The sequence below is a fragment of the Eriocheir sinensis genome, chromosome 55, assembly GCF_024679095.1.
Source record: "Eriocheir sinensis breed Jianghai 21 chromosome 55, ASM2467909v1, whole genome shotgun sequence".
Classification (NCBI taxonomy): domain Eukaryota; kingdom Metazoa; phylum Arthropoda; class Malacostraca; order Decapoda; family Varunidae; genus Eriocheir; species Eriocheir sinensis.
The window spans coordinates 624,553-647,631 of record NC_066563.1 but is presented as its reverse complement, the minus strand read 5'-3'; the positions used below and the strand labels follow the sequence as shown (position 1 = coordinate 647,631).

The following is a 23,079-nucleotide window of genomic DNA, read 5'->3' as shown; positions in this document are numbered from 1 at the left end:
AGCCTCATCAAGGTGCGGCCTGTGATGGAGTATCTCCTGCGGCTGTTCAAGTCTGTGTACACCCCGACGCAGAACCTGTCACTCGACGAAGGCTCCTTGGGGTGGAAGGGCCGCCTCCACTTCAGGGTGTACAACCCCATGAAGCCAACCAAGTACGCTATCAAGGTGTACCTCGTGGCAGAGGCAAAGTCGGGGTACATCTGCAACCTGCAGGTGTACACAGGCGAGAAGCGGATACTAGAAGACACCGTGGGGGATCTCATCCAGCCCCTCATCAGCCACTCGCACAGGCTGTACATGGATAACTACTACAACTCCGTCCGCCTGTGCGAGATACTCCTATCGAGGCAGGTGTACGTGTGTGGCACACTTCGGCTGATGAGGGGAACACCGAAGAGGATGCAGGACATGGCAAAGCCACGGCGGCTGGCAGAATACGCGTTGGAGTCTATGCGCAGGAATGGTGTGCATGTCCTTATATGGAAGGACAAGAAAGTCGTCCCCATGGTGTCAACCATGCACACCAACGCCACCATTGAAAAGACTATCAACAAGAAGGAGAAGGGCCAAGATGGGAAGTACCGCCACGTGCTCCACACCATCCAAAAACCTGTTATGGTCGAAGACTATAACCAGTTTATGGGTGGTGTGGACCACTTCGACCAGATGGTGAAGTATTACCCCATCCCTCGGCGTACTACTAAGTGGACGAAGAAGCTCACCTTCTACTTCATCCAGATGGCCCTCTTCAACGCGCACACCCTCTATAAGAAGTCTGGCCAGCGCCACATGCCTCTCAAGGCTTTCATGTCGGAGGTCATCGAGAAGCTGCTGGACTACAAGGACAAGGAGTGGCCACTATCGGGGGTCCCTATCCGCCATGCTCCCGACCTGCCCGCACACCTACAAGCACCTATGGATCCCCGCATCCGGGTGGGTAGGGGACCAGCACCAGGTGTGCAAGTCCAGCAGTCTTCCTCGAGCCCCTATTCCCCACTCTTCGCCCCTGCGGTCGCTACTCCACCACCAGCCCCTGCCGCTCCAGGGGTGGCACCCGCCACTCCACCACCAGCCCCTGCCGCTCCAAGGGTGGCACCCGCCACTCCACCATCAGCCCCTGCCGCTGCAGGGTTGGCACCCGCCACTCCACCACCAGCCCCTGCCGCTGCAAGGGTGGCACCCGCCACTCCACCCCCTGGCCCGTCTGCAATACAGGCACCTGCGCCTCTGGCAGGTGTGAGGGCTGCGCCTGGGGATGGAGATCATGAGGATGGAGACCAGCCACCCACGAAGCGGCGGCGTTTTGTGGGCATTGTGGCTGACTCTGTGCGGCTGGATGTGGCTTTAGGGCACGAGCGGCTGAGGATTCCATCGGGGAAGAGGCTACGGTGCTACCTGTGCTATGTGGTGTACAAGAGGAGGAGAGACACCAGCAACATGTGTTCAGTGTGTGAGGTGCCGTTGTGCATAGGTGCCTGCTTTGACAGGTTTCACCATGTGCCCTGCCTTGATGCTCTCCTGCCCTAATTCACTCCCCCCCACAGCATTTTACTCGACACCTCACCGTAACCACGACCTATTCATCGCACCACATGGCACACCCTGCTTTTTCTCCGCAGGAATATTGGTGAGTTTTTGTTGTTGTTTCGATCTATTTGTTATTTCCCATGTTTATTTATTATAATTTATGCTCTACGAAATATTTCGACATTATTTCCGATTTATTTGCATTACTCAATAACTATTTGACCTAGAAGGATTTGGATTACACCATACGAATCCTCACTAAATTCCGCTATTTTACATATGTTCAGCTATAAATTTCACTCAGAAACTTTTGAGCTAGCAAGTGGGGAAGATACGGTACAAAGTTGCGGACAGCGAAAGTTGCGTATATTGCGCGGGGAACTTCATTGCAGGCGTTACCACACGATACCTACAAGGGTTGGTGTAGTTTTGAAGGTTGCATCTTTTTCCATATGAAATTAGCTATATAATGCTATAAAATTTATTTACAAATAATAAAAAAAAATAGCGTAATAGTAAAAGGAAATGAGAGGGAGCGCCAACTCTGTCGATTATTTTGATATAAATTCAGTTTTCTTGGTGTAACTCGGGAACTAATAGGCGTATGAGGATTTTGAAAATACCAAAAGAATCCTCACTAAATTCCGCTTCGAAGCATATATTCGGCAAGATATGTTGGCCCACAAACTTTCGAGCTAGCGAGGGGGGAAGACATGGTACTTAAGATTTATTGTTTACAATACTCTATACGGAGACCTAAAATTAGTTTGTATTGTTTATTTTCCTCTATTTTTATTTGCGTATGTTCTAGTACAAGTCTTTATGAAGCCATTGATACCAAATTTGTTGGGGTACGATATATCTGTGAGGGTAAAATACGGCCGGGAATGTAGAGTATCGCGGCGGCAAAAAAAGGCCGGTCGGGCTGAGAAATCCATTGTGAGTGGAACAGAAACTTATTGGAAACTTGCGGTGCGCGAGATGGTTAATGATCTTTCCAATATAAGCTGCCCCATCCACCCTTACGCTGATTGCTCTGCTCTGCACTATTCAACATCTTCAAATAAATGACCCTCCCGACAGGAATTACAAAACTTTAGGTCGAACGCCACAGAACCACGGACGCAACGGACTGAATGGAGCAATGTGGTGCCCTTCAGTACCTCAAAAACTCAATTTCTCCGCCTGTCAACTCGAGGTAATCTTCCAAACATCTAACCCCTTTCCTTAAATAACATTCGGCTGTCCCCTTATTCTATAATAAACATTCTCGATCTATCCTTAACTCAAAATCTTACTGGAAACTTCATATATCATCTCTTCCTAAATCAGCTTCCTCGAGATCAGGCGTTCTGTATCGTTCCACCTTTTTTCCCACCTCCCAGATGCTGTCCATATATAAGGGCCTTGTTCGCATGCATCTTATATGTAAGTGTCGGTGGGTGGGTTGGGGGGGTGGGTGGTGAGGAAGCTCCATACACACAGGTCTGCTTGACAGCGTTATCAAAAGCTCCTCGTCTCATCAACTTCCCTCCTCTTACTCGTAGTCTTCTACCTCTTAGTTTCCGCCGCAGTGTTTCATCTCTTTTTGTCTCTTATCGATATCTTCATGCTGGATGTACTTTTCCCGATTTCCCGTGGAATGATTACTGCTTCCAGGAGAGAGACCCCTCTGTGTGTGCCCAGTGAATCACAGAGGTGATTGTCTCTGGAATGGAGGCACACATTCCACATACTTTCTTTACTCTTCATGCTAAAAAGCCTTGGTTTAGTCACGCTTGTTCTCGTGCTATCAAAGATAGAGAGGCAGCTTACAAGAGGTATCTTGTGTTACTTATATCTACAGTAAAGGAACTCAACATGTCGTGTTTCCCTGCAGCCTTAACAGAACATAACAGCATTGGCCACAGATGCACCACAAAGACTTTGATCACTAACTCTGTATAATACCCAGTACATGCAAGTGTTGAAAAGTGATTGGGCCCCGCCTCACTTTCGTGTTCACGGGAAATAAACAGGACACGACCCCCCCCCTCCCCCCCACACACACATACACACTTCACAGCACTCTCAGTCCAAAGGTATAGGCCAGTCAAAAAGCTACAGGTCTTTGCAGGAATCCCGCAGAGTCAAAGGGATCTCAGAGCGCATAGCGATGCACCAAATCAAACGTCTTGAGATCGACATAGGCTACAAACATCCCTTGTCGAAATTAGCGTCGGCGTTCCATCAGTTTGCGAAGCGTTAGGATGCAATCAGTTGTCGATTTCCCAGGCATTAACCAGGACTGCTCAGGCCTCTGCAACCTCAACAGTTTGTTGCGAATCCGCATGCGTAATAGTTGGGCAAGTATCTTGTTTAGCTCTACGAGCAGCGTAGTACCACGGTAGTTGTGCAGTCTTGGTGGTCTCTTTTTTTTCCTTTCCAGATAGGGACAACCAGACCCCTTTTCAAGCCAAGAGTAATGGTGCCAGAATGCCATACTAAAGTCAAGAGCGCATACAACCCGAAAATCATGGCCTCGCCTCCACTTTGAGCAGCTCCGCATTGATATTACAAATACCACCTCTAATCGCTATGCCAAGTCCACTGCAACGGCGCAGCTCCGGTCTCTGATAGCAAGATACTTTGATTTTTAACCTCCTGGATCTTGCAAAATCCAGGAGGAGAGAGCTGTTGATGTTCCTGGTATCAGAACCTTTGGGACCAATACATATCTCATAGCCAACTTTGTTAGTGCCAGTGGTAGCATTGTAGTCGCCCAAGACAATGAGTGTGTCCTGAGGGGTGAAATGGTTTCATACGGAAATGAGTTTGACACAGAACACCTCTTCAGTTTCACACATCTTCGGTAGGAGCGTTCACTGCAGCAAGAGACATGATACCCAGGATGTGCTACAGCCTCACTCGCATTATATGCTCACCAACCGGAGTAACCTCAACCACAAATGGCTGCAGTTGGCTGGAGATGCCCATAGTTACCCCCTTAGGACGGGCACCATTGCTCAATGTCGGACCAGTAGTAGATGTACTTCCCCCGACTGATCTCACCACTCGTATTCACAGTTCCACTATATTCACCCTCAGCTTTCTCAGCTCATTTGTTAGGTAAGGCAGTCGGTGATCCTCCGAGAGGTTAAGGACGTTCCAGGAGCCCACACGCTGAGCCCTTCGAACGTTGACCTTAGGTCTGGTTCCATGGGTAGGCACCGCTTCCAAACCACCCAGTCACCCCCACAAAAAAAAGAGAGGGACTAGGGGGTCCTACTTCCTTTGACATGCAGCGGACCCGAAAGATCTGACCTGCGCCCGTCAGTGACGGCAGGCTCACCCGATGTGAATGCATCAAAGAAGCCTGCCGAGTGGTCGAGCCCTTCAAGCAAAACCTGATCAGGATCGATGCCCGTGCTGCGACCCCAACCTCTAACTTTTGCTTTGTGTTTGGCTTGAGTGGGTGTTTATGTTCCACCCCATATTAAAGAGAAGCCCTAACATAAAGGGGAGAAAATATCTTTGTTTTATTTCATATCAGGTACATGAACAGACATCTGGATCTATACAAATAAAATGTATTTTAATAATTTATTGGATGTAAATCTCATAGGTGATTTTTTTTTCTAAATAATTAGCCTAGCATTACATTCAACAATATTACATAATGTTTCGAATAATATCGACGTGGTTTACATACAATCAATTATTAAAATACCTCTTACTTGCACTTACAGGGCCAGATGTGTTTTTGCGTACACGAAATGAGATAAAGTATAGATATATGTAAGACCCGTAGTTCGTTAGCGTATGACCTTGAAACAAATGAAGAAAACAACGATCTTTTATCACTTCAAGCATTTTTTTGGCAAAATTTATGTGGCTACTGGAGATAGTAAACCTTACGATCACAACGCGTATGACGGCATGGATTGTATAATCGCTATCGCAATTACGAAAACCTGGCAATACGGCCGTGAATCTAACAATTTCATTAGGTTACTCTCTTTGTCCTCTTTATGCGGGAGCTAGGCTAAAGGCTAGAGCGAGCTTCATTATCCCCCTTGAGCTGTCTCCGTTGTGAAAAAAATAGTAGTATCTTTTTTTTCACGTTTAGTTTATGAAAGCTTTTTTATACGTTTCTGCCTATGGCGCCTGTAGGCTTCTGGTGTGAGCTATATTTGATCATGCTGAACGCCGCATCCGCCGTCCCGCATGCTAACCACTCAGCCACTGCCTTCCCAATAGACGCCTGCGTGGTCTAGTGGTTAGCGTTCCTGGATACCACCCCGCGGGCCGGGTTCGAATTCCGGCCCGGGCAGCCGGCGTCCAGCCCACCCAACTGTTTATCCTCCCTTTCAGGATGGTCGATAAATGGGTACCTGGGGAAACATGGGGAAGGTAAACTATAACAATCCTGGATTTTATATTGGCCCGTGTCCCGGGGTAATTGGTTCTTACGTACCACCTGTTTAAAGGGCCATATACAGGCAGCGCCACATGTGGTCACTCAACTCTAAGCTGTCCTTTCCATAGAGTTCACGTTATAGACTAGAGTGCGTCTGAGGCTGTCTCCGGGATACACGGCCATGGTGCCGCCATCGCTCCAAGCCGATGATGCACACATTTCACTTCTACCCGATATCAGTTTTTCTCCATGTAAAATAGTAGAGTCAGGAAATCGGGTAGGAGTAAAGTGTGTGCAGTCTGTAGCTTGGAGCGGTGGCGGTACCAAGGCCTTGTATCCTGCAGGCAGCCTCAGACGCACTCTAGTACAGAACATGAATTCTATGGAAAGTACTGCTTTGACAGTTCACCGACTGGCCGGGTGTGGCGCTGCCTGTGTAGCCAATACGGTCCACTGATCAGAGATGAGCATCGCAGCCACGCGCAGCTATGGCGTATGTATACCAACCTTTACCTTTATGGCACAGGTGGTTTCTTGTGGGGCCTCCTGGCCTCCTGTATGTATTTCTCCTCTTCATCCTCCTCCTCTCCTCCCTCTCCCCTTCTACTAATCGCTAATACGCATCTAATGAAAACAACAATACCGTCACTAATCTTCTCTCCCTCCCCTTTCCCTTCACATCTTATCTCCACTCTGCTCTTCCTCCTCCTCTTCCTCTTCTTCTTTTACCCTTCCTATTCATGCATTCATTTTTTTCTACTTTTCTACTCATACTTTCCATTCCATCATTATCTCTCTCTCTCTCTCTCTCTCTCTCTCACCTGCCACCTTCTGCATGATGCCCTTCTCATAGTAGTATCGCAGTGAGCGGCTCAGCTTGTCGTAGTTCATGGCGGGACGGTTTTTCTGCAGCCCCCAGCGACGCGCCACCTACGAGGGGAAGAAGCTGCGATGACGGACCAATTTAAGTTAAAAGGGATTTCAAAAATAACTCATTGTTTTATAAGAATGAGACTGAGTTAAGTAATATTAGACATAACTGTTTAATTCTACGATACAATGAATATATATATATATATATATATATATATATATATATATATATATATATATATATATATATATATATATATATATATATATATATATATGTATATATATATATATATATATATATATATATATATATATATATATATATATATATATATATATATATATATATATATATATATATATATATATATTTATTTATTACAGCAGAGGAGTCAGTTCAAGGGTATAAAAAAAGGAAACAAATGTGAAAAAAATGATGATGATGGTTTTTATCATTATCATTATTGTTGTTGTTGTTATTATTATAGTTATTACTTTGTTATATTAGTTTTAGAATAACGTAACAGTCACAATAGAAAGCCTCCGTGGGTTGTAATAATCATTGAGGGTTATTTAAAAGTTACTTTCGGTAACAGAAGTATTATTTACAGCCACATGGGTGTTATTTAAGGTTATGATAATTAGTGCGTACTGGAAGCCTGAACGATTACTTAGGGAGAAAGAGAACGTATTGAAAACAAAGGAAAACCAATGGTGATGACGGAGGTTGCTGGAGATGTATTTAGATTAAACGAATGGCGATCAGGAAAATTCGTTTATGAAACAGAGACATTTATGAAAAAACACAGAAAAATTCATGTAGAAAAGAGAGGACCTCATGTCAGGAAGAGAAACCTTCGAAGATATATAACAAAAGTGACAATGTATACAGGTAAATCAAGAGATAACTACATGGTTTACGCTGTGCAATACAGAAACGGCTTACATAACTTTGAAAGACCCTCTAGCTAGTACTGTGTGAGAACTGCTGAAGATTGTAGAAGTAAATATTAGTGTGAGAGGAATCACGTGGATATGTGGAATTTACCTGAGGACATACGAGAAATACTTAAAATCAGATATGAATCACAGAGAGAGAGAGAGAGAGAGAGAGAGAGAGAGAGAGAGAGAGAGAGAGAGAGAGAGAGAGAGAGAGAGAGAGAATCCCACTTTTCTCCCGTACTTCTCTCTTCCAGTTCCTCCCAGATTAGTGTCACGTGATCCGAGAGCAGAAGGATGGAGGGAGGGAGAGGCCAACTGCATTGTCTGAGACCCTTAGGGAGCGGAGGGAGGGAGGGAGGGAGGTGAGTAAGAGAAGGCAAAGAGGGAGGGGAGGGCGGGACGAGGAAGGGAGAGGGAGAAGAATGATGGAATATGCAAAGATGGAGTGATGAAGGGAACTAGAGAAGGATGGAAGGAAGGAGGTGAAAGAAAGGAGAAAGAGAGTAAATGGGAAGAAGAGATCCTGGGAGGGACTGAGTGAGGGACGGAGGAAAAGAAGGGATTGAAGAAAGGTGGAATGAAAGGTGATGAACAGAAAGAAGGGAAGAGGGAAGGGATGTGGAGAGGGGAGGGAGGAAGACAAGGAGAGATAGGGAGGGGGCTATAAAGAGGGGGAGGAAAATAGAGGTAAGGGAATGGAGTAATCTGTAGTGTTGTGGCGGCCTTCGCTACAAACCCAATCACGAGACGCGGGACGGGACTCGCGCCGACATATGATTGGTTTTGTGGCGAAGGCCGACACAGTGTTGAAAAAAAAAATCAAAATAATGGAAAGAATAAGGGAAAGAAGAAAGAAAGGGAGGAAAGGGGCAGAGGAAGGAAAAGGAGGGAGAAGCAGGGTAAGAGGGAAGCACAGGGCTCTTGTATAGCCCATCCAGCCAGCGTGCTGGAAAACATTTAACAACAACAACAACGTAAGAGGGAAGGGGGAGAGAGATGCGGGTGGCGAGGGGAGGAAGGAGAGGAGGAATGCGGGGAAGGAGGGGATAAGAGGGGAGGGGGCGAGGGATATGCAGTTGGTGTCATTTGTCTTAATCTTAAAAGCTCATGAATGAGTAAATGATGAAATCCTCTGCTTCATTAAGGCTGTGTGTGTGTGTGTGTGTGTGTGTGTGTGTGTAATTTACCACTGCCTGATCACGAGTTGGACTCGCAATCGCCAGCAGATAGGTATCCTCCCGACATGAGCAAGTGCTCTTTATAGTCGATCTCTGATTACTGCCAAGACCTCACACACCATACACCCCATCCCCCTTGCTCAAGGGGGGACAGTAACCACTCCTAGTCAACGGAAAGAATCCGGCCTGAGCGAAGCTCGAACCGCCGCCTGTCAGGCTGTGAAGCCTGGCAGAGCAGCGTTCTAACCAGCTGAGCCAGTGTGCGTGTGTGTGTGTGTGTGTGTGTGTGTGTGTGTGTGTGTGTGTGTGTGTGTCCTCTTCTCCCTGCCACAGTCATCACTATTATAGTCTTCCTCCTCTACGTGCACCATCAACCTCCACCACCATAGTCTCCCTTTTCTCCTACCCCTCCCATCTCCCAAGCTTACCCCCATCTCTCGTATCTTAACACTAAAATTCTGCCACCTCTCTAATATTTCCATCTCTCTCCTCCTAACCTCCGTTCTCCCCACTACTATGATAGTCTTCCTTACCTCGTCTTCCTGCTTTCCGTAACTCATTCAGCCATCTCCTGGCGTCATAACTTTCCTCCGTCTACGCCACTTCTTCCTCTCCCTGCCTCCCTTGCTCCATCTCTAGTTTCTCTTTTTCCCGGATCTTTTATCTTTCAACTTTACTTGCCTTATTTATCCTCCTTTATCTCCTTGTCTCAATTCCCCACTGTCTCCATCACTATACTATACACTACACTATACACAAATTAACTTAAGGTGAATCCCTCCCACACCAGTCCAGCAACAACAAGCTCGATTCAACCTTTTCCAGCATCCACCAATCACATTCAACTTGAGCTGGCAAGGGTTTAGGTTTGCTTGTTTGCTTGTGAAGTGGTCATTGATACACACTTAATGGGGAAGGAGGATGAAATACTTGCCATATAAAAAATAAAAAGGGTAGAGTCCCCCTCACCTCTCTACACCCGTACCTCACATCCATACCTCCTTCACCTCCTTACCTCCTTCATCTCCCTGCCCCCGTACCTCCTTCCCCCTCTCATCTCCCTGAAAGTCCCACTCACTTTCCTTCCCCCTCACATCCGTGCCCCCCTCCATACCCCTCACCACCCTGCCCTCTCCATACCCTCACCACCCTCCCCCTTCCTCCATACCCTCACCACCCTCCCTCCATCCCATCTCACCACCCTCTCCCCTCACCTTCCAGCCCCCTCACCCCCCTGCTCCCCTTCCCTCCATACCCCTCACCACCCTGCTCCCCTTCCCTCCATACCCCTCACCACCCTGCTCCCCTTCCCTCCATACCCCTCACCACCCTGCTCCCCTTCCCTCCATACCCCTCACCACCCTGCTCCCCTTCCCTCCATACCCCTCACCACCCTGCTCCCCTTCCCTCCATACCCCTCACCACCCTGCTCCCCTCACCTCCATACCCCACACCACCCTGCTCCCCTTCCCTCCATACCCCTCACCACCCTGTTCTTACCTCCTCGGGCTCGATCAGCTTGAATTCCATGCCCCTGCCGGTCCAGGCGATGCAGGAGGCGTTGGCAGGGTCATGCAGTAGTGCCACCAGGAACTGCCACAGCTGCAGGGACCCCCGACGGTAGGGCGCCCCTCCTCCACCTCCTCCACCGCCTCCACTACCTCCACCTCCTCCTTGTTGGGCTAGTCCCCCTGCTCCTCCTGCCCCACCTCCTGTTTCGTGGTGTGGAGATGGGATATTATTTCCTCCTCCGCCTCCGCCTCCTCCGCCTCCTCCTCCGCCGCCCCCGCCGCCCCCACCACTGCCTCCATCCGTGTCTGTTGTTGCTGTTGCTGTTGTTGTTGATGATGATCTCCAGCTGCAACTTTCTCCGTTGAATTCTGGAATGATAACGATAATGAAAATGATAATATCAACAACAACAACAACTACAATAATGATAACTGCAATACTATAATAATAATAATAATAATAATAATAATAATAATAATAATAATAATAATAATGATAATAAGAATAACAGTAATAATAATAATAATAATAATAATAATAATAATAATAATAATAATAATAATAATAATAATAATAATAATAATAATAATAATAATAATAATAATGAATATGAAAATGATGATATTGGCGATAGTATGTGTGTGTGTGTGTGTGTGTGTGTGTGTGTGTGTGTGTGTGTGTGGTGAGCGTCTCTCTCTCTCTCTCTCTCTCTCTCTCTCTCTCTCTCTCTCTCTCTCTCTCTCTCTCTTCCGGCGTCCGCTTCTTCATGGCTCCACGTCTCCTGAGGAATTATGAGTGGAGGAGGAGGAGGAGGAGGAGGAGGAGGAGGAGGAGGAGAAAAAGAGAAGGAAAGTGAAAAAGGAAGACGATAAAACCAAGGAAAATATAAAAAAATAAAAAAAATAAATAAAATGCACAATTCCAAAAGGAAAAAAATCAGTAATATAATAACAATAATAATAATAATAATAATAATAATAATAATAATAATAAGAAGAAGAAGAAGAAGAAGAACAGTGATAATGACAAAAAAACAACAACAAATATATAAACAACCCCCAAACAATACAAAACCAAAATAAGAAACACACGAAAATAAAAAAAGGAAGAAAGGAAAAAAGATTAATAATAAGAATAACCACACACAAAATAATAATGAAAAGGGACTATAACGAGGAGGAGGAGGAGGAGGAGGAGGAGGAGGAGGAGGAGGAGGAGGAGGAGGCTGATTCTGGCACCTCCACGCCCCTCCACTGACCACACGAATATTAATGTGAATCTCTTTTGTTCATGGCTCGTAAACTGGAGGAGGAGGAGGAGGAGGAGGAGGAGGAGGAGGAGGAGGAGGAGGAGGAGGAGGAAGAGGAGGAGAACACTACCGCTCGAGGCAGGCCGATTGTGCCAGCCTCGGAGGAAGGAAGGGAGGAAAAGGGAAAGAGGAGAGGGGGGAAAAAGGGAGATGAGGGGAATGAAAGGAAGAAGGAATAGAAGATGAAGAGGAAAGAAGATGAGGTGAATGAAGGAAAGGAAAGAAGAGAAGAGGAGGAAAAGAAAATTAAGGGAATGAATGGAAAGAAAGAAAAGAGAGGAGATAGGAGAAAGAAGATGATAAATGAAAGGAAGGAAACAAGGAGAGAAAATGAGGTAGATAAAAGATACTGGGAATGAAAAGGATAGAAAGAAAGATGGAGGGAAAAAGATGAGGGGAAAAAATAAGATGTAAGGATTGTAATGAAGTAAGAAGATGAGAGGGAAAAAGATAAAGGAATGTAAAGAAAATAAATAAACAAAAGCATGGATGAAGAAAGTACGAAAAATAGAGAAGGATGGAAGAGGAAAGAGAGTTAAGGGGAGAGGATGAGAGGGAGAGAGAGTTGGAAAAGAGGAATAAAGGGAGAGGGAGGGAGGAAAGAGGAAAATGGGATGAAGGAAAGGAAGGAGGAAGGTGAAAAAATAAAAAAATAAAGAGAAGAAAGAAAAGGAGAGTGAAAAGGAGCAAGGAATGTAAGGAACAAGATAAAATATGACTTTAATGACGTAAGGAGGAAAGAAAGAAGGGAAGGGAAGGAGGTAAAAGAAATGTGGGAGAGTAGGGAATGAGGGAGATAGCAGAAAGGATTGCAGTAAAGAAGGATGACTGAGGAGGAATGAAAGGAAGAAAAGAGTTAAATGGAGGGAGAAAAGTGTAAGATGAAAAGCATGGAAAAGGAAGGAAGGAAGATGAGCAGATGAAAAGAGGGAAAGTTGAGGAAAGAAAATATGGAAGGGAATGCAGACAAGAACATTTTGAGATTTGAAAGAAAAACTAATAAAAACAAATGAGACAAAAACAAGAACGAAGAGAGAAAAGCGAATAGTAAGATCCAAGGGAAAAGGGAAAATAATATTATTAAAGAAAATCAAATAATTGAAAGTTACGGTAAAAGCTTAGGGCTACAGATCCAGAGCCCTATTAATGGAAACAATATTTTGATGTTGAAAATTACGATTATAATAGTAATAAATAATAATAATAATAATAATAATAATAATAATAATAATAATAATAATAATAATAATAATAATAATAATAATAAAAACATCAACAATAATTATATAACCATTTCAGATATGGACGAAACGATAAATAATGAAAATAAAATAATTCTAATAGAAAGGCAATTAATGTAATTGGGGAAGTGAGGGTGGTAATCACGCCGGGGAGGTTAACAGAAGGAGAAGAGGGGAGGAGGAGGAGGAGAAGGAGGAGGAGGGGGAGGAGGAGGAGGAGGAGAGAGAGAGCGAGAGAGAGAGAGAGAGAGAGAGAGAGAGAGAGAGAGAGAGAGAGAGAGAGAGAGAGAGAGAGAGAGAGAGAGATCAGGAAATCAACGCTATGCCATCAACCCTCTCTCTCTCTCTCTCTCTCTCTCTCTCTCTCTCCCCCTGACTGTCACACTGTCATAAATTGCTTTCAGAATTGCCGGAAGCATTGGCAACACTGGCTAAAGCACTCAACCATTGTTGTCAACGCCCCACCCCCCACCAACACACACACACACACACACACACACACACACACATAACTTTAAGGGGGAGGAAAAGACACACACACACATACAGAGAGAGAGAGAGAGAGAGAGAGAGAGAGAGAGAGAGAGAGAGAGAGAGAGAGAGAGAGAGAGAGAGAGAGAGAGAGAGAGAGAGAGAGAGAGAGAGAGATGTAGATATAGAAGCCAGATAAATAGATAGATAGATAGATAGATAGATAGATAGATAGATAGATAAATAGATAGATTGACTGATTGATTGATTGATTGATTGATTGATTGATTGATAGATAGACAGATAGATATAGATATGTATATATAGGGAGAGAGAGAGAGAGAGAGAGAGAGAGAGAGAGAGAGAGAGAGAGAGAGAGAGAGAGAGAGAGAGAGAGAGAGAGAGAGAGAGAGAGAGAGCAAGTGCCGCCATTTTGAAAGCCAGACGATCCCCCATATTTCCTGTTTTTCCAGAATCCCATTCCGTTGTCCCGAGAGAGAGAGAGAGAGAGAGAGAGAGAGAGAGAGAGAGAGAGAGAGAGAGAGAGAGAGAGAGAGAGAGAGAGAGAGAGAGAGAGAGAGAGAGAGAGAGAATGGCGGAAACAAAGGAATTTTAGAAGGTTATATCGAAAGAGAAGAGAAAGAGAGAATGACGAATATACGGACGAAAGAAAGACAAAGAAAATATGGTAAAGAAGGAAGGAAAGAAGACACGAAGATAGGAATAGGGAGAAAACAATGAATAACAAAAATGGTGAGTAAGCAGCGCGTGAAAATATTTATAAGTAAAGCAAAAAAAAAGTAGGAAGAAGGAAGGGAGGAAGGAAGTTTGGATGGAAGGAAGGAATGAAAGAAGAAAGAGGAAGGGAGGAAGGAAGGAAGGAAGGTTGGATGTGAGGAAGTTTGGATGGAAGGAAGGAAGGGAAGAAGGAATGAAAGAAGAAAAGAGGAAGGGAGGAAGGAAGTTTGGATGGAAGGAAGGAATGAAAGAAGAAAAGAGGAAGGGAGGAAGGAAGGAAGGAAGGGAGGAAGGAAGTTTGGATGGAAGGAAGGAAGGGAAGAAGGAAAGAAAGAAGAAAAGAGGAAGGGAGGAAGGAAGGAAGGAAGGAGGGAAGGAAGTTTGGATGGAAGGAAGGAAGGGAAGAAGGAAAGAAAGAAGGAAAGAGGAAGGAAGGAAGGAAGTTTGGATGGAAGGAAGGAAGGGAAGAAGGAAAGAAAGAAGAAAAGAGGAAGGAAGGAAGGAAGGAAGGAAGGAAGTTTGGATGGAAGGAAGGAAGGGAAGAAGGAAAGAAAGAAGAAAAGAGGAAGGAAGGAAGGAAGGAAGTTTGGATGGAAGGAAGGAAGGGAAGAAGGAAAGAAAGAAGAAAAGAGGAAGGAAGGAAGGAAGGAAGTTTGGATGGAAGGAAGGAAGGGAAGAAGGAATGAAATAAGAAAAGAGGACTGGAGGAAGGAAGGAAGTTTGATGGAAGGAAGGGAAGAATGAAAGAAAGAAGAAAAGAGGAAGGAAGGAAGGAAGGAAGTTTGGATGGAAGGAAGGAAGGGAAGAAGGAAAGAAAGAAGAAAAGAGGAAGGAAGGAAGGAAGTTTGGATGAAAGGAAGGAAGGGAAGAAGGAATGAAAGAAGAAAAGAGGAAGGAAGGAAGGAAGGAAGTTTGGATGGAAGGAAGGAAGGGAAGAAGGAAAGAAAGAAGAAAAGAGGAAGGAAGGAAGGAAGGAAGGAAGTTTGGATGGAAGGAAGGAAGGGAAGAAGGAAAGAAAGAAGAAAAGAGGAAGGGAGGAAGGAAGGAAGGAAGGAGGGAAGGAAGTTTGGATGGAAGGAAGGAAGGGAAGAAGGAATGAAAGAAGAAAAGAGGAAGGGAGGAAGGAAGGAAAGAAGGAGGGAAGGAAGTTTGGATGGAAGGAAGGAAGGGAAGAAGTAAAGAAAGAAGGAAGGAAGGAAGGAAGGAAGGAGGAGGGAAGGAAGGAAGTTTGGATGGCAGGAAGGAAGGAAGGAAGGAAGGAAAGAAGGAAAGAGGAAGGGAGGAAGGAAGGAAGGATGGAAAAGAAGGAAGGAAGGAAGAAAATGAATGAAGGAGAAAAAGGAAGCTGAAAGGAGGAGTGGAGGGATGGAAGAAAGGAAGGAAAAATGTAGGAAAGAACTAAGGAAACAAGGAAGGATGGAAGAAGAGAAGGAAAGGAAGGAAGAAAGGAATGATGGAAGAAAATAGGAAAGGATGGAAAGGAGATTCGAAAAGGAGAAGAAGGAAGAAAGAAAAAAAGAAAGAAGGAAAAGAAAAACCAATATTGAGGAAGTATGAAAGGAAGGAAATAATAAAGGAAAGTGTGAGGAGAGGAATGAGGGAAGAAAGGAAGGAAAGAAAGAAAGACGGAAGGAAGGAAGGACGGAAGAAAGGAAGGAAGGAAAGAGGAAAGCAAGGACAGGAAACTATGAAGGAAGGAAGGAGGAAGGAAGGAAGGAAGGCTTAGAGGAAACACACTGACGGAAGGAAGAAAGGAAGGAAAAACGAGGGCGGGAAAGAGTAAAGGAATGAAAGAAGGAAGAAAGGAAGGAAGATATCGGCCATTTTGAAACCTCTTCTCTTGGTCGTCTTGTTCCGTTTTCTTTGAGCTGTTTTGGTGGATCCATTTTCTGTGTGTGTGTGTGTGTGTGTGTGTGTGTGTGTGTGTGTGTGTGTGTGTGTGTGTGCGCACCTGTCAGGGCCCAGGATGCCTTATTGATTTGAACACACCTTCATGCTCTCTCTCTCTCTCTCATACACAGACATTAACATTTTATTAGTTGTTAATTGTTTGCAGTGGTTGTTACTTTAGCTGTAGTAGTAGTAGTAGTAGTAGTAGTAGTAGTAGTAGTAGTAGCAGTAGTAACAGCAGTAGTAGTAGTAGTAGTAGTAATAGTAATAGTAATAGTAGTAGTGGTAGTAGTAGTAGTAGTAGTAGTAGCAGTAGTAGTAGTAGTAGTAGTAGTTGTTATTGTTGTTGGTTTGCTTTTGCTGTCGTTGTTATTGTTGCTATTGTTGTAGTTATTGATGCTTTTGTTGTTGATATTGTTATTGTTGTTGATGTTGCCCTTCATCCTTATTTTCTTCTTCTTCTTCTTTTCTTCTTTTTCTTCTTCTTCTTCTTCATTTTTCTTCTTCTTGTTCTTCTTCTTCTTGTATTTGTTTGTGTTGCTGTTATTGATGTTGTATTTGATATTGTTGTTGTTATGTCTGCTGCTGCTGGTACTGTTATTGTTGTTGTTTTGGTTGTGGTTGTTACTGTGAAAGTGGTGGAGTTGGTGATGGTGGTGTTGGTGCTGTTGGTGATGATGGTGGTACAGTACTCACAAAATGGAGTCTCTCTCTCTCTTCCATTCTTCCTTCCTTTTCTCCTCCTCAGTTCCTCATCCTTCCTTCCTTCCTTTCACCAATCCGTTACTTCCTTCCTCTCTCATTCATTCCCTCCCATTCCTTCTTTCACTCCATATCTCCCTCTCCTTCCCTTACTCTTTTCCACTTTCCTTATTTACTACTATTTCCTCTTTATTTTCACATCCTTTGTCTCTTTCTCCTTCATCCCTTCTTTCCATCATTCTTTCTTTTCTAAATCCTTTCTTCCTTTGTTTATCTACCAAGTCCTCTTTACAATTTTTCCTCATTACCTCGTTCCTTACCTCTCTACCTTCCTATCTTTACACCTCTGTTTCCTTTTCCTTTCCTTTCCCTTGTCTCTTCTTTTCCATTTATTTCCCTTACGCCTCTCCTTCCTTCCAAACTTCCAGCTTTTCTATTTCTTCCCTTCCCTCCTTCCTTGCCACTTGCCTTCCTTCCATCCATCCATCCATCCATCCACCCATCCACCCTTCCTACTTTTTCCCCTCCTACTCCCTACTTCTCTCACAACATTCCATATATAATATCTCTCTCCTTCCCTCCTTACCATCCACCTTTCCTTGTTCTCTCCCCTTTTTCTCTACCTTCCTCCTTCCTCATAACCGTACACCTTTCCTACCTCTCTCCTTCCCTCCCTTCCTCTCACTTTCCTTCCCTCCCACTCTCTCTGCTCTCCCTCTCTTCCTCACACCCGCCTACCATCCTCTCTGCCACCCTCCCTTCCTCGTTCTAACCTTCCACCTTCCTTCCCTCCCTTCCTCCCTACCACCCATGCATACCCCGGCCCTTCCTTCCTCCCTCCCTCCCTCGTCGCCGTCCCGTCAACAGATTAGTGGAGCCGTAATTGGCAAAGCCTGGTCTTGTACATAATTGATGGGGCTTTTACCTCCTCTGTCTGACACCACCCAAGGGAGCGCCAACCCCCGCTATTTTTGAGTAAACAACCCATTTACACGCTCCTCCTCCTCCTCCTCCTCCTCCTGGTGTGTGTGTGTGTGTGTGTGTGTGTGTGTGTGTGTGTCGGTTGTGATGGTGTGATTGTTGCTCACTTTATGGTGATTGTCATGTCTCCTACAATGGTTGGAATAGCAGTAGTAGTAGTAATAGTAGTAGTAGTAGTAGTAGGAGGAGGAGGAGGAGTTATTGTTGTTGTTGATCTCTTATGGAAGTTACGAGAGAGAGAGAGAGAGAGAGAGAGAGAGAGAGAGAGAGAGAGAGAGAGAGAGAGAGAGAGAGAGAGAGATAACATGTCTCTCTCGAGGGAAAACGGGCCATAAGCTGAACCCAAAACTGAGGAAGAGGAGGAGGAGGAGGAGGAATAGAGGGAGAGGAGGAGGAGGAACAATGCAACTGAGGGAAGGAGGGTGGCAGGCAGAGAGAGAAAGAGGGAAAGAGGAAGAGAAGTGGAGAGGAGTAAAGAAGGGAAAGAAAGTAAAATGACAAGAACTTAAAACTTAAAGGAAAGAGAAGGTAGGCGAGAAAAGGGAAGGATGGAAAGGGAAAGGAACGGAACGGAAGGGAAAGAAAGGGAAGGAAGGGAAAGGGAAGGGAAAGAAAAGGAAAGAGCAGGAAAGTAAGGAAAGTGCATAAAAGGAAAAGGATCAGAAGGGAAAAGAATGAAAAGGGATGAGAGGAAAGTGGGGAGAGAGAGGACAATAAATGGGAAAGGAAAATACAAGAAGGGAAGCGAAGTGCAAAAAAGGAAAGGAAGGGAAGGGAAGAGAAAGAATATGAAGGTAAGGAAAGATATGAGAAGGGAATGGAAGTGAAAGGAAAAGAGGGAAAGGAAAGGAATGGAAAGTAGTGAGAAGAGAACGAATGAAAAGTGAAGAAAAGAGAAGCGAAGGGAGAGAAGCGGAGGGAAGGAAAAGGAAAGGGAGGAGAGGGGAAGGAAGGGAAGAGAAAGGAAAGGAATGGAAAGGAAAGGAAGAGGAGGACTCGAAGGGAAGGGGAGGGAAGAGAAAGGAAAGAACAGGAAAGGAAGGGAAGAAGGAAAAGGAAAGAAATAAAGAAAGGAAAGGAAAAGAAGAGAAGGGAAGGGAAGGGAAAGGGAAGGGAAGAAAGAAATCATGGGGAGAGAAGAGAAGGGAATTAAAGAGAAGAGAAAGGAAGGAAATTAAAGGAAAGTTATGGGAAGGGTAGGGAAAGAAAGGAAAGAAAAGATATGGGAAGGAAATGGAAGAGAAGATATGGGAAGGAGAGAGAAGGGAAGGCAAATGAATAATAAAAAAGGAATATAATAATAATAATATAGAAGATAAAAAAAAGAATGCAGGAAGGGAAAAATATCAAATAGGAAGGAATGGGCATGGAGAGAGAGAGAGAGAGAGAGAGAGAGAGAGAGAGAGAGAGAGAGAGAGAGAGAGAGAGAGAGAGAGAGAGAGAGAGAGAGAGAGAGAGAGAGAGAGAGAGAGAGAGCAATGAATAAAGAATAAAGAAGAAATAAAAGATCGTAATTTTACAGAGATCGGAAGGAAGGGAAGATGAGGAGGAGCAGTAAAGACACGATAAAAAGAGGACTTAAGAAGAAGAGATCAACGAGAAAAAGAAGAAACAAAGGACTGAGAGGAAAAATAAAATGAAAACAAAAAGAAAGAAAAAAGTAAAGGAAGACACAAAAAGACCAAAAGGGAAATTGTAAGAAGCAAAAATTGTCGAGAGAAAACCAGAGAGCACTATTCATATTCTCTCTCTCTCTCTCTCTCTCTCTCTCTCTCTCCGACAAAGAAGAAGACGACCGTAGCCAGAGGGAAGGAAAGGAAAGGAGGCGAGAGAGAGGGAGGGAGGGAGGGAAAGAAGGAAAGAAGGGGGGAGGGAGGAAGGGAGGAAAGGAAGGAGGGAAGCTTAGAAAGGATAATCAAGTGACTTCTGGTCTGGGTACATCGACAGGCCATTAATGGATTGTTTTAAGAGGTCATGAAGAGAGAGAGAGAGAGAGAGAGAGAGAGAGAGAGAGAGAGAGAGAGAGAGAGAGAGAGAGAGAGAGAGAGAGAGAGAGAGAGAGAGAGAGAGAGAGAGAGAGAGAGAGAGAGAGAGAGAGAGAGAGAGAGATTTTTACTCACATCGAACACAAAGAGAAGGTTAAGGATGAAAACACACACACACACACACACACACACACACACACACACACACACACACACACACACACACACACACACACACACACACACACACACACACACACAGTAAAGCGAATGAACACTAATGACATATAAACCAACGATAACAAGAAAAATAAATGGGAGAGAAAAAAAAACTTATAAGAAGACGCAAATAGAACATCGTGTGTGTGTGTGTGTGTGTGTGTGTGTGTGTGTGTGTGTGTGGTCGTCATGTACACATTATTGGCACTCAAGGGGCTCCGGGTGACCACTTCTGCTGAGCTGGCACCACGGAACACACACACACACACACACACACACACACACACACACACACACACACACACACACATGGAAACAAAATTAATAATGACAACAACAACGACGAAAACAAAAACATTAACAAAAAAACTGGCAAAATAACAATCCAGGGTAAAAAAAAAAAAGATGTATTCCCAAATAAATAAACAAAATTTTACTCTCAAAACGGAACTATTAATAAAAAAATTAAAAAATCAGAAAATATGACAAATTTCGCACCGAGGGAAAAGCCTTCAACTAAATTATATTCGTTTATCTTTTTCTTATAATTTAAAAAAAATACTAACAATTTCTAAAAAGGAACAACTAAACTGTAATGTTAAACTATAAGGAATAACAAAATAGACAGTAGATAAAACAGATAAAAGACAAATAAAACGAGAAAGTCGCGATATTTTCAACAGGATTAGGAAACTGGAAGAGCCATTTCGGGGACTAGGAGGAGGAGGAGGAGGAGGAGGAGGAGGAGGAGTGCCGTTGGGAGGAGAAAGAGGAGGAATAGGGAAGGAAAAGAAAGAAAGGAAAACATAAACAGAAAAAAAGAGGTTGAGAAAGAGAGAAACAGAAATACAGATAAACAGAGAGAGAGAGAGAGAGAGAGAGAGAGAGAGAGAGAGAGAGAGAGAGAGAGAGAGAGAGAGAGAGAGAGCGGTACCCAGCCACCCCACCCACCCAGGCAGCTGACCCAACCCATCACATCCCAACACTCGCCGGGCCGGAGCTGATGAATAATGGAAAGACTGCATCAGATCACCCTAAATCCAGGGGTCCCGAGGGGCGATAATTGCCTCCTCATCTATTATGGAAGGCGGCCACCCATATTGGTTATACTGGCGTGACGGTGCTGTGTCTCGCGGCGCAATGAGGCGTGCTTACGAGGGTGTTGTGGTGGTGGTGGTGGTGATGGGGTGGTGATGATGATGTGGTAATGGGGTGGTGATGAAAGCGATTTGTTGTGGTGGTGATGATAGAGGGGTATTGTGAGGTGTGCTTAGAAGGATGTTATGGTGGTGGTGATAGTGGTGGTGATGATGTGGTGATGGGGTGGTGATGATGAAAGGTCTGGTGGTGGTGATGAGGGTGGTAGTGGTGATGATAGACGGATGATGACGGTGATGACGTGGTGATGATGTGAGGGTGATCATGGATTGTGGTGGTGATGATTGTGGTACTGATGATGAGGTGGTGGTGATGTTGTGATGATGTAGTGGAGATGAGGGTGGTGTTAGTAGTGATAATGGAGGGTTGCTGTTGTGGTCGTGAGGTGGTGATGTAGGTGTGCTGAGAGAGAATTTTGGTGGTGATGGGGGTAGTAGTGGTGATGATTACGGTGGCAATGGTGATGAGTGACAGATGATTGCTATGGGGGTGACTAGGTGTTCATTACGGTGGCGTGGTGATGATATCGTGGTGATGTTGTGGTGAAGTGGTAGTGATGAGTGGACTTGTAAGAATAGTGTACCCTGGTTATTTAGTGATGACTAGGGCGGTGGTAGTGGTGATTAAGATGGTGGTGATTGCAATGGTGATAGGGCTTGCTGTGGGGATGGGTTGTGGTGATTTTGAGTTAGGATAAGGTTGGGGGATGGTGATGATAGAAAAGTGTGGTGGTGCTGGTATTGTGGAGGTAGATATGAGTTGGTGATGCGGTGGTGATGAAGGAGGGAAGGAGGAGGTAATGAAATAATTGTGTGGTGATGAAAGTGATGGAGTTGAGTTTGTGATGATGAAGGCGGGAGTGATAATATATAGAAGGATGATTGTGATTGCCTTGTGGTAGTGACTCGTAGTGGTGATGATGATAAGGTTGAGGTTGTTGTGATGATGTGATGATGTGATGATTAGTGGAGGTTATGGTGCTAAGAATATGGGGTCAGCGGTTGAAGTGATGAGGGTGGTGATGTACTGTATGTGTGGGTTGTAGTGGTGAGAGTGGTGCGGGTTAGGGTCATGATATTAGTAGTGATTGAGGTGGTGATGATAAGGATTGTTGTGGTGATTGTGGTTGTGGTGATGGAAGGAGGTTGTAGTGACGAGAACGGAGAGATACGATAATGATGATATGGTGGTGATGAGCGGTCTTGTGATAATGTGGAGGTGATGAAAGTGTTGTGATGACGCTGAAGACGTAGTGGTTACGAGAGAATGTTGAGGTGATGATAATGATGTGGTGATTATTTGGTGATGTTGAGAGGAGGTTGTGATGATGATGATGTGGTGAAGATCAAATAGGACTGTTGTGGTAAGGGAAGTAACTGGGGAAAGTTGTGATGATTTGACGTATGATTATGGTGAGAAGGAAAGTTTTAGTGGTGATGGGGACGATATGGTGAGAGTGAGGGGGCCGTTGTGGTGGTGAGGGTGGTGAGTGGTGTTATGTACAGATATAGTGAAGGATGATAATGGCGAAAATGTGATGTGATGATGGAGGTGATTCTGATGGTTATAAATAATGAGAAAATGGTGAGAATGATGGTGATGGTCATAGAAGTAATAGGGGCGGTAGACTGATGGTGAGATAGTGCAGTCATGGTGATGCTGGTGGTGCTGCTTGAAAGAATGGTAGGGCAACGGAAGTGATGTGATGCAATGATGATAAGGATGATGATGATGATGATGATTGTGATGCAGTGAGGAAGGTGATGCTGGCGAAATGGTGGTCTTGTGCTGCAGTGATGGTGATGGTGGGGATAATGATGGTGGTGATGATGATGATGAAGATAACAACGGTAATATAATCCTGGTGGTCTGTGTGCGCTAAAGATAGTGATGATGATAAAAGGATGGTGACGTAATGCGGTGATGAAGATAGGCAAACAAACAGACAACC

At 44.6% G+C, this 23,079-nt stretch overlaps 2 protein-coding genes across 2 annotated transcripts in view; one reads left to right on the top strand and one right to left on the bottom strand.

The window, feature by feature from the left end:
• The window catches only part of LOC126983872 (zinc finger protein 503-like), a 59,250-nt gene that overhangs the window by 7,374 nt on the left and 28,797 nt on the right, over positions 1-23,079 (bottom strand). Inside the window, exons 5-6 of the mRNA XM_050837025.1 lie at positions 10,423-10,802; positions 6,748-6,856 (exon numbers count right to left, since the gene is read on the bottom strand). Of these exons, the coding sequence (XP_050692982.1) occupies positions 6,748-6,856; positions 10,423-10,802 (489 nt within the window). The remainder of the gene's footprint in view (positions 1-6,747; positions 6,857-10,422; positions 10,803-23,079) is intronic.
• Positions 1,522-23,079, top strand: part of LOC126983870 (uncharacterized) — a 130,167-nt gene continuing 108,609 nt past the window's right edge. Inside the window, exon 1 of the mRNA XM_050837021.1 lies at positions 1,522-1,627. The gene's annotated coding sequence lies outside the window, so the exon portion shown is untranslated. The remainder of the gene's footprint in view (positions 1,628-23,079) is intronic.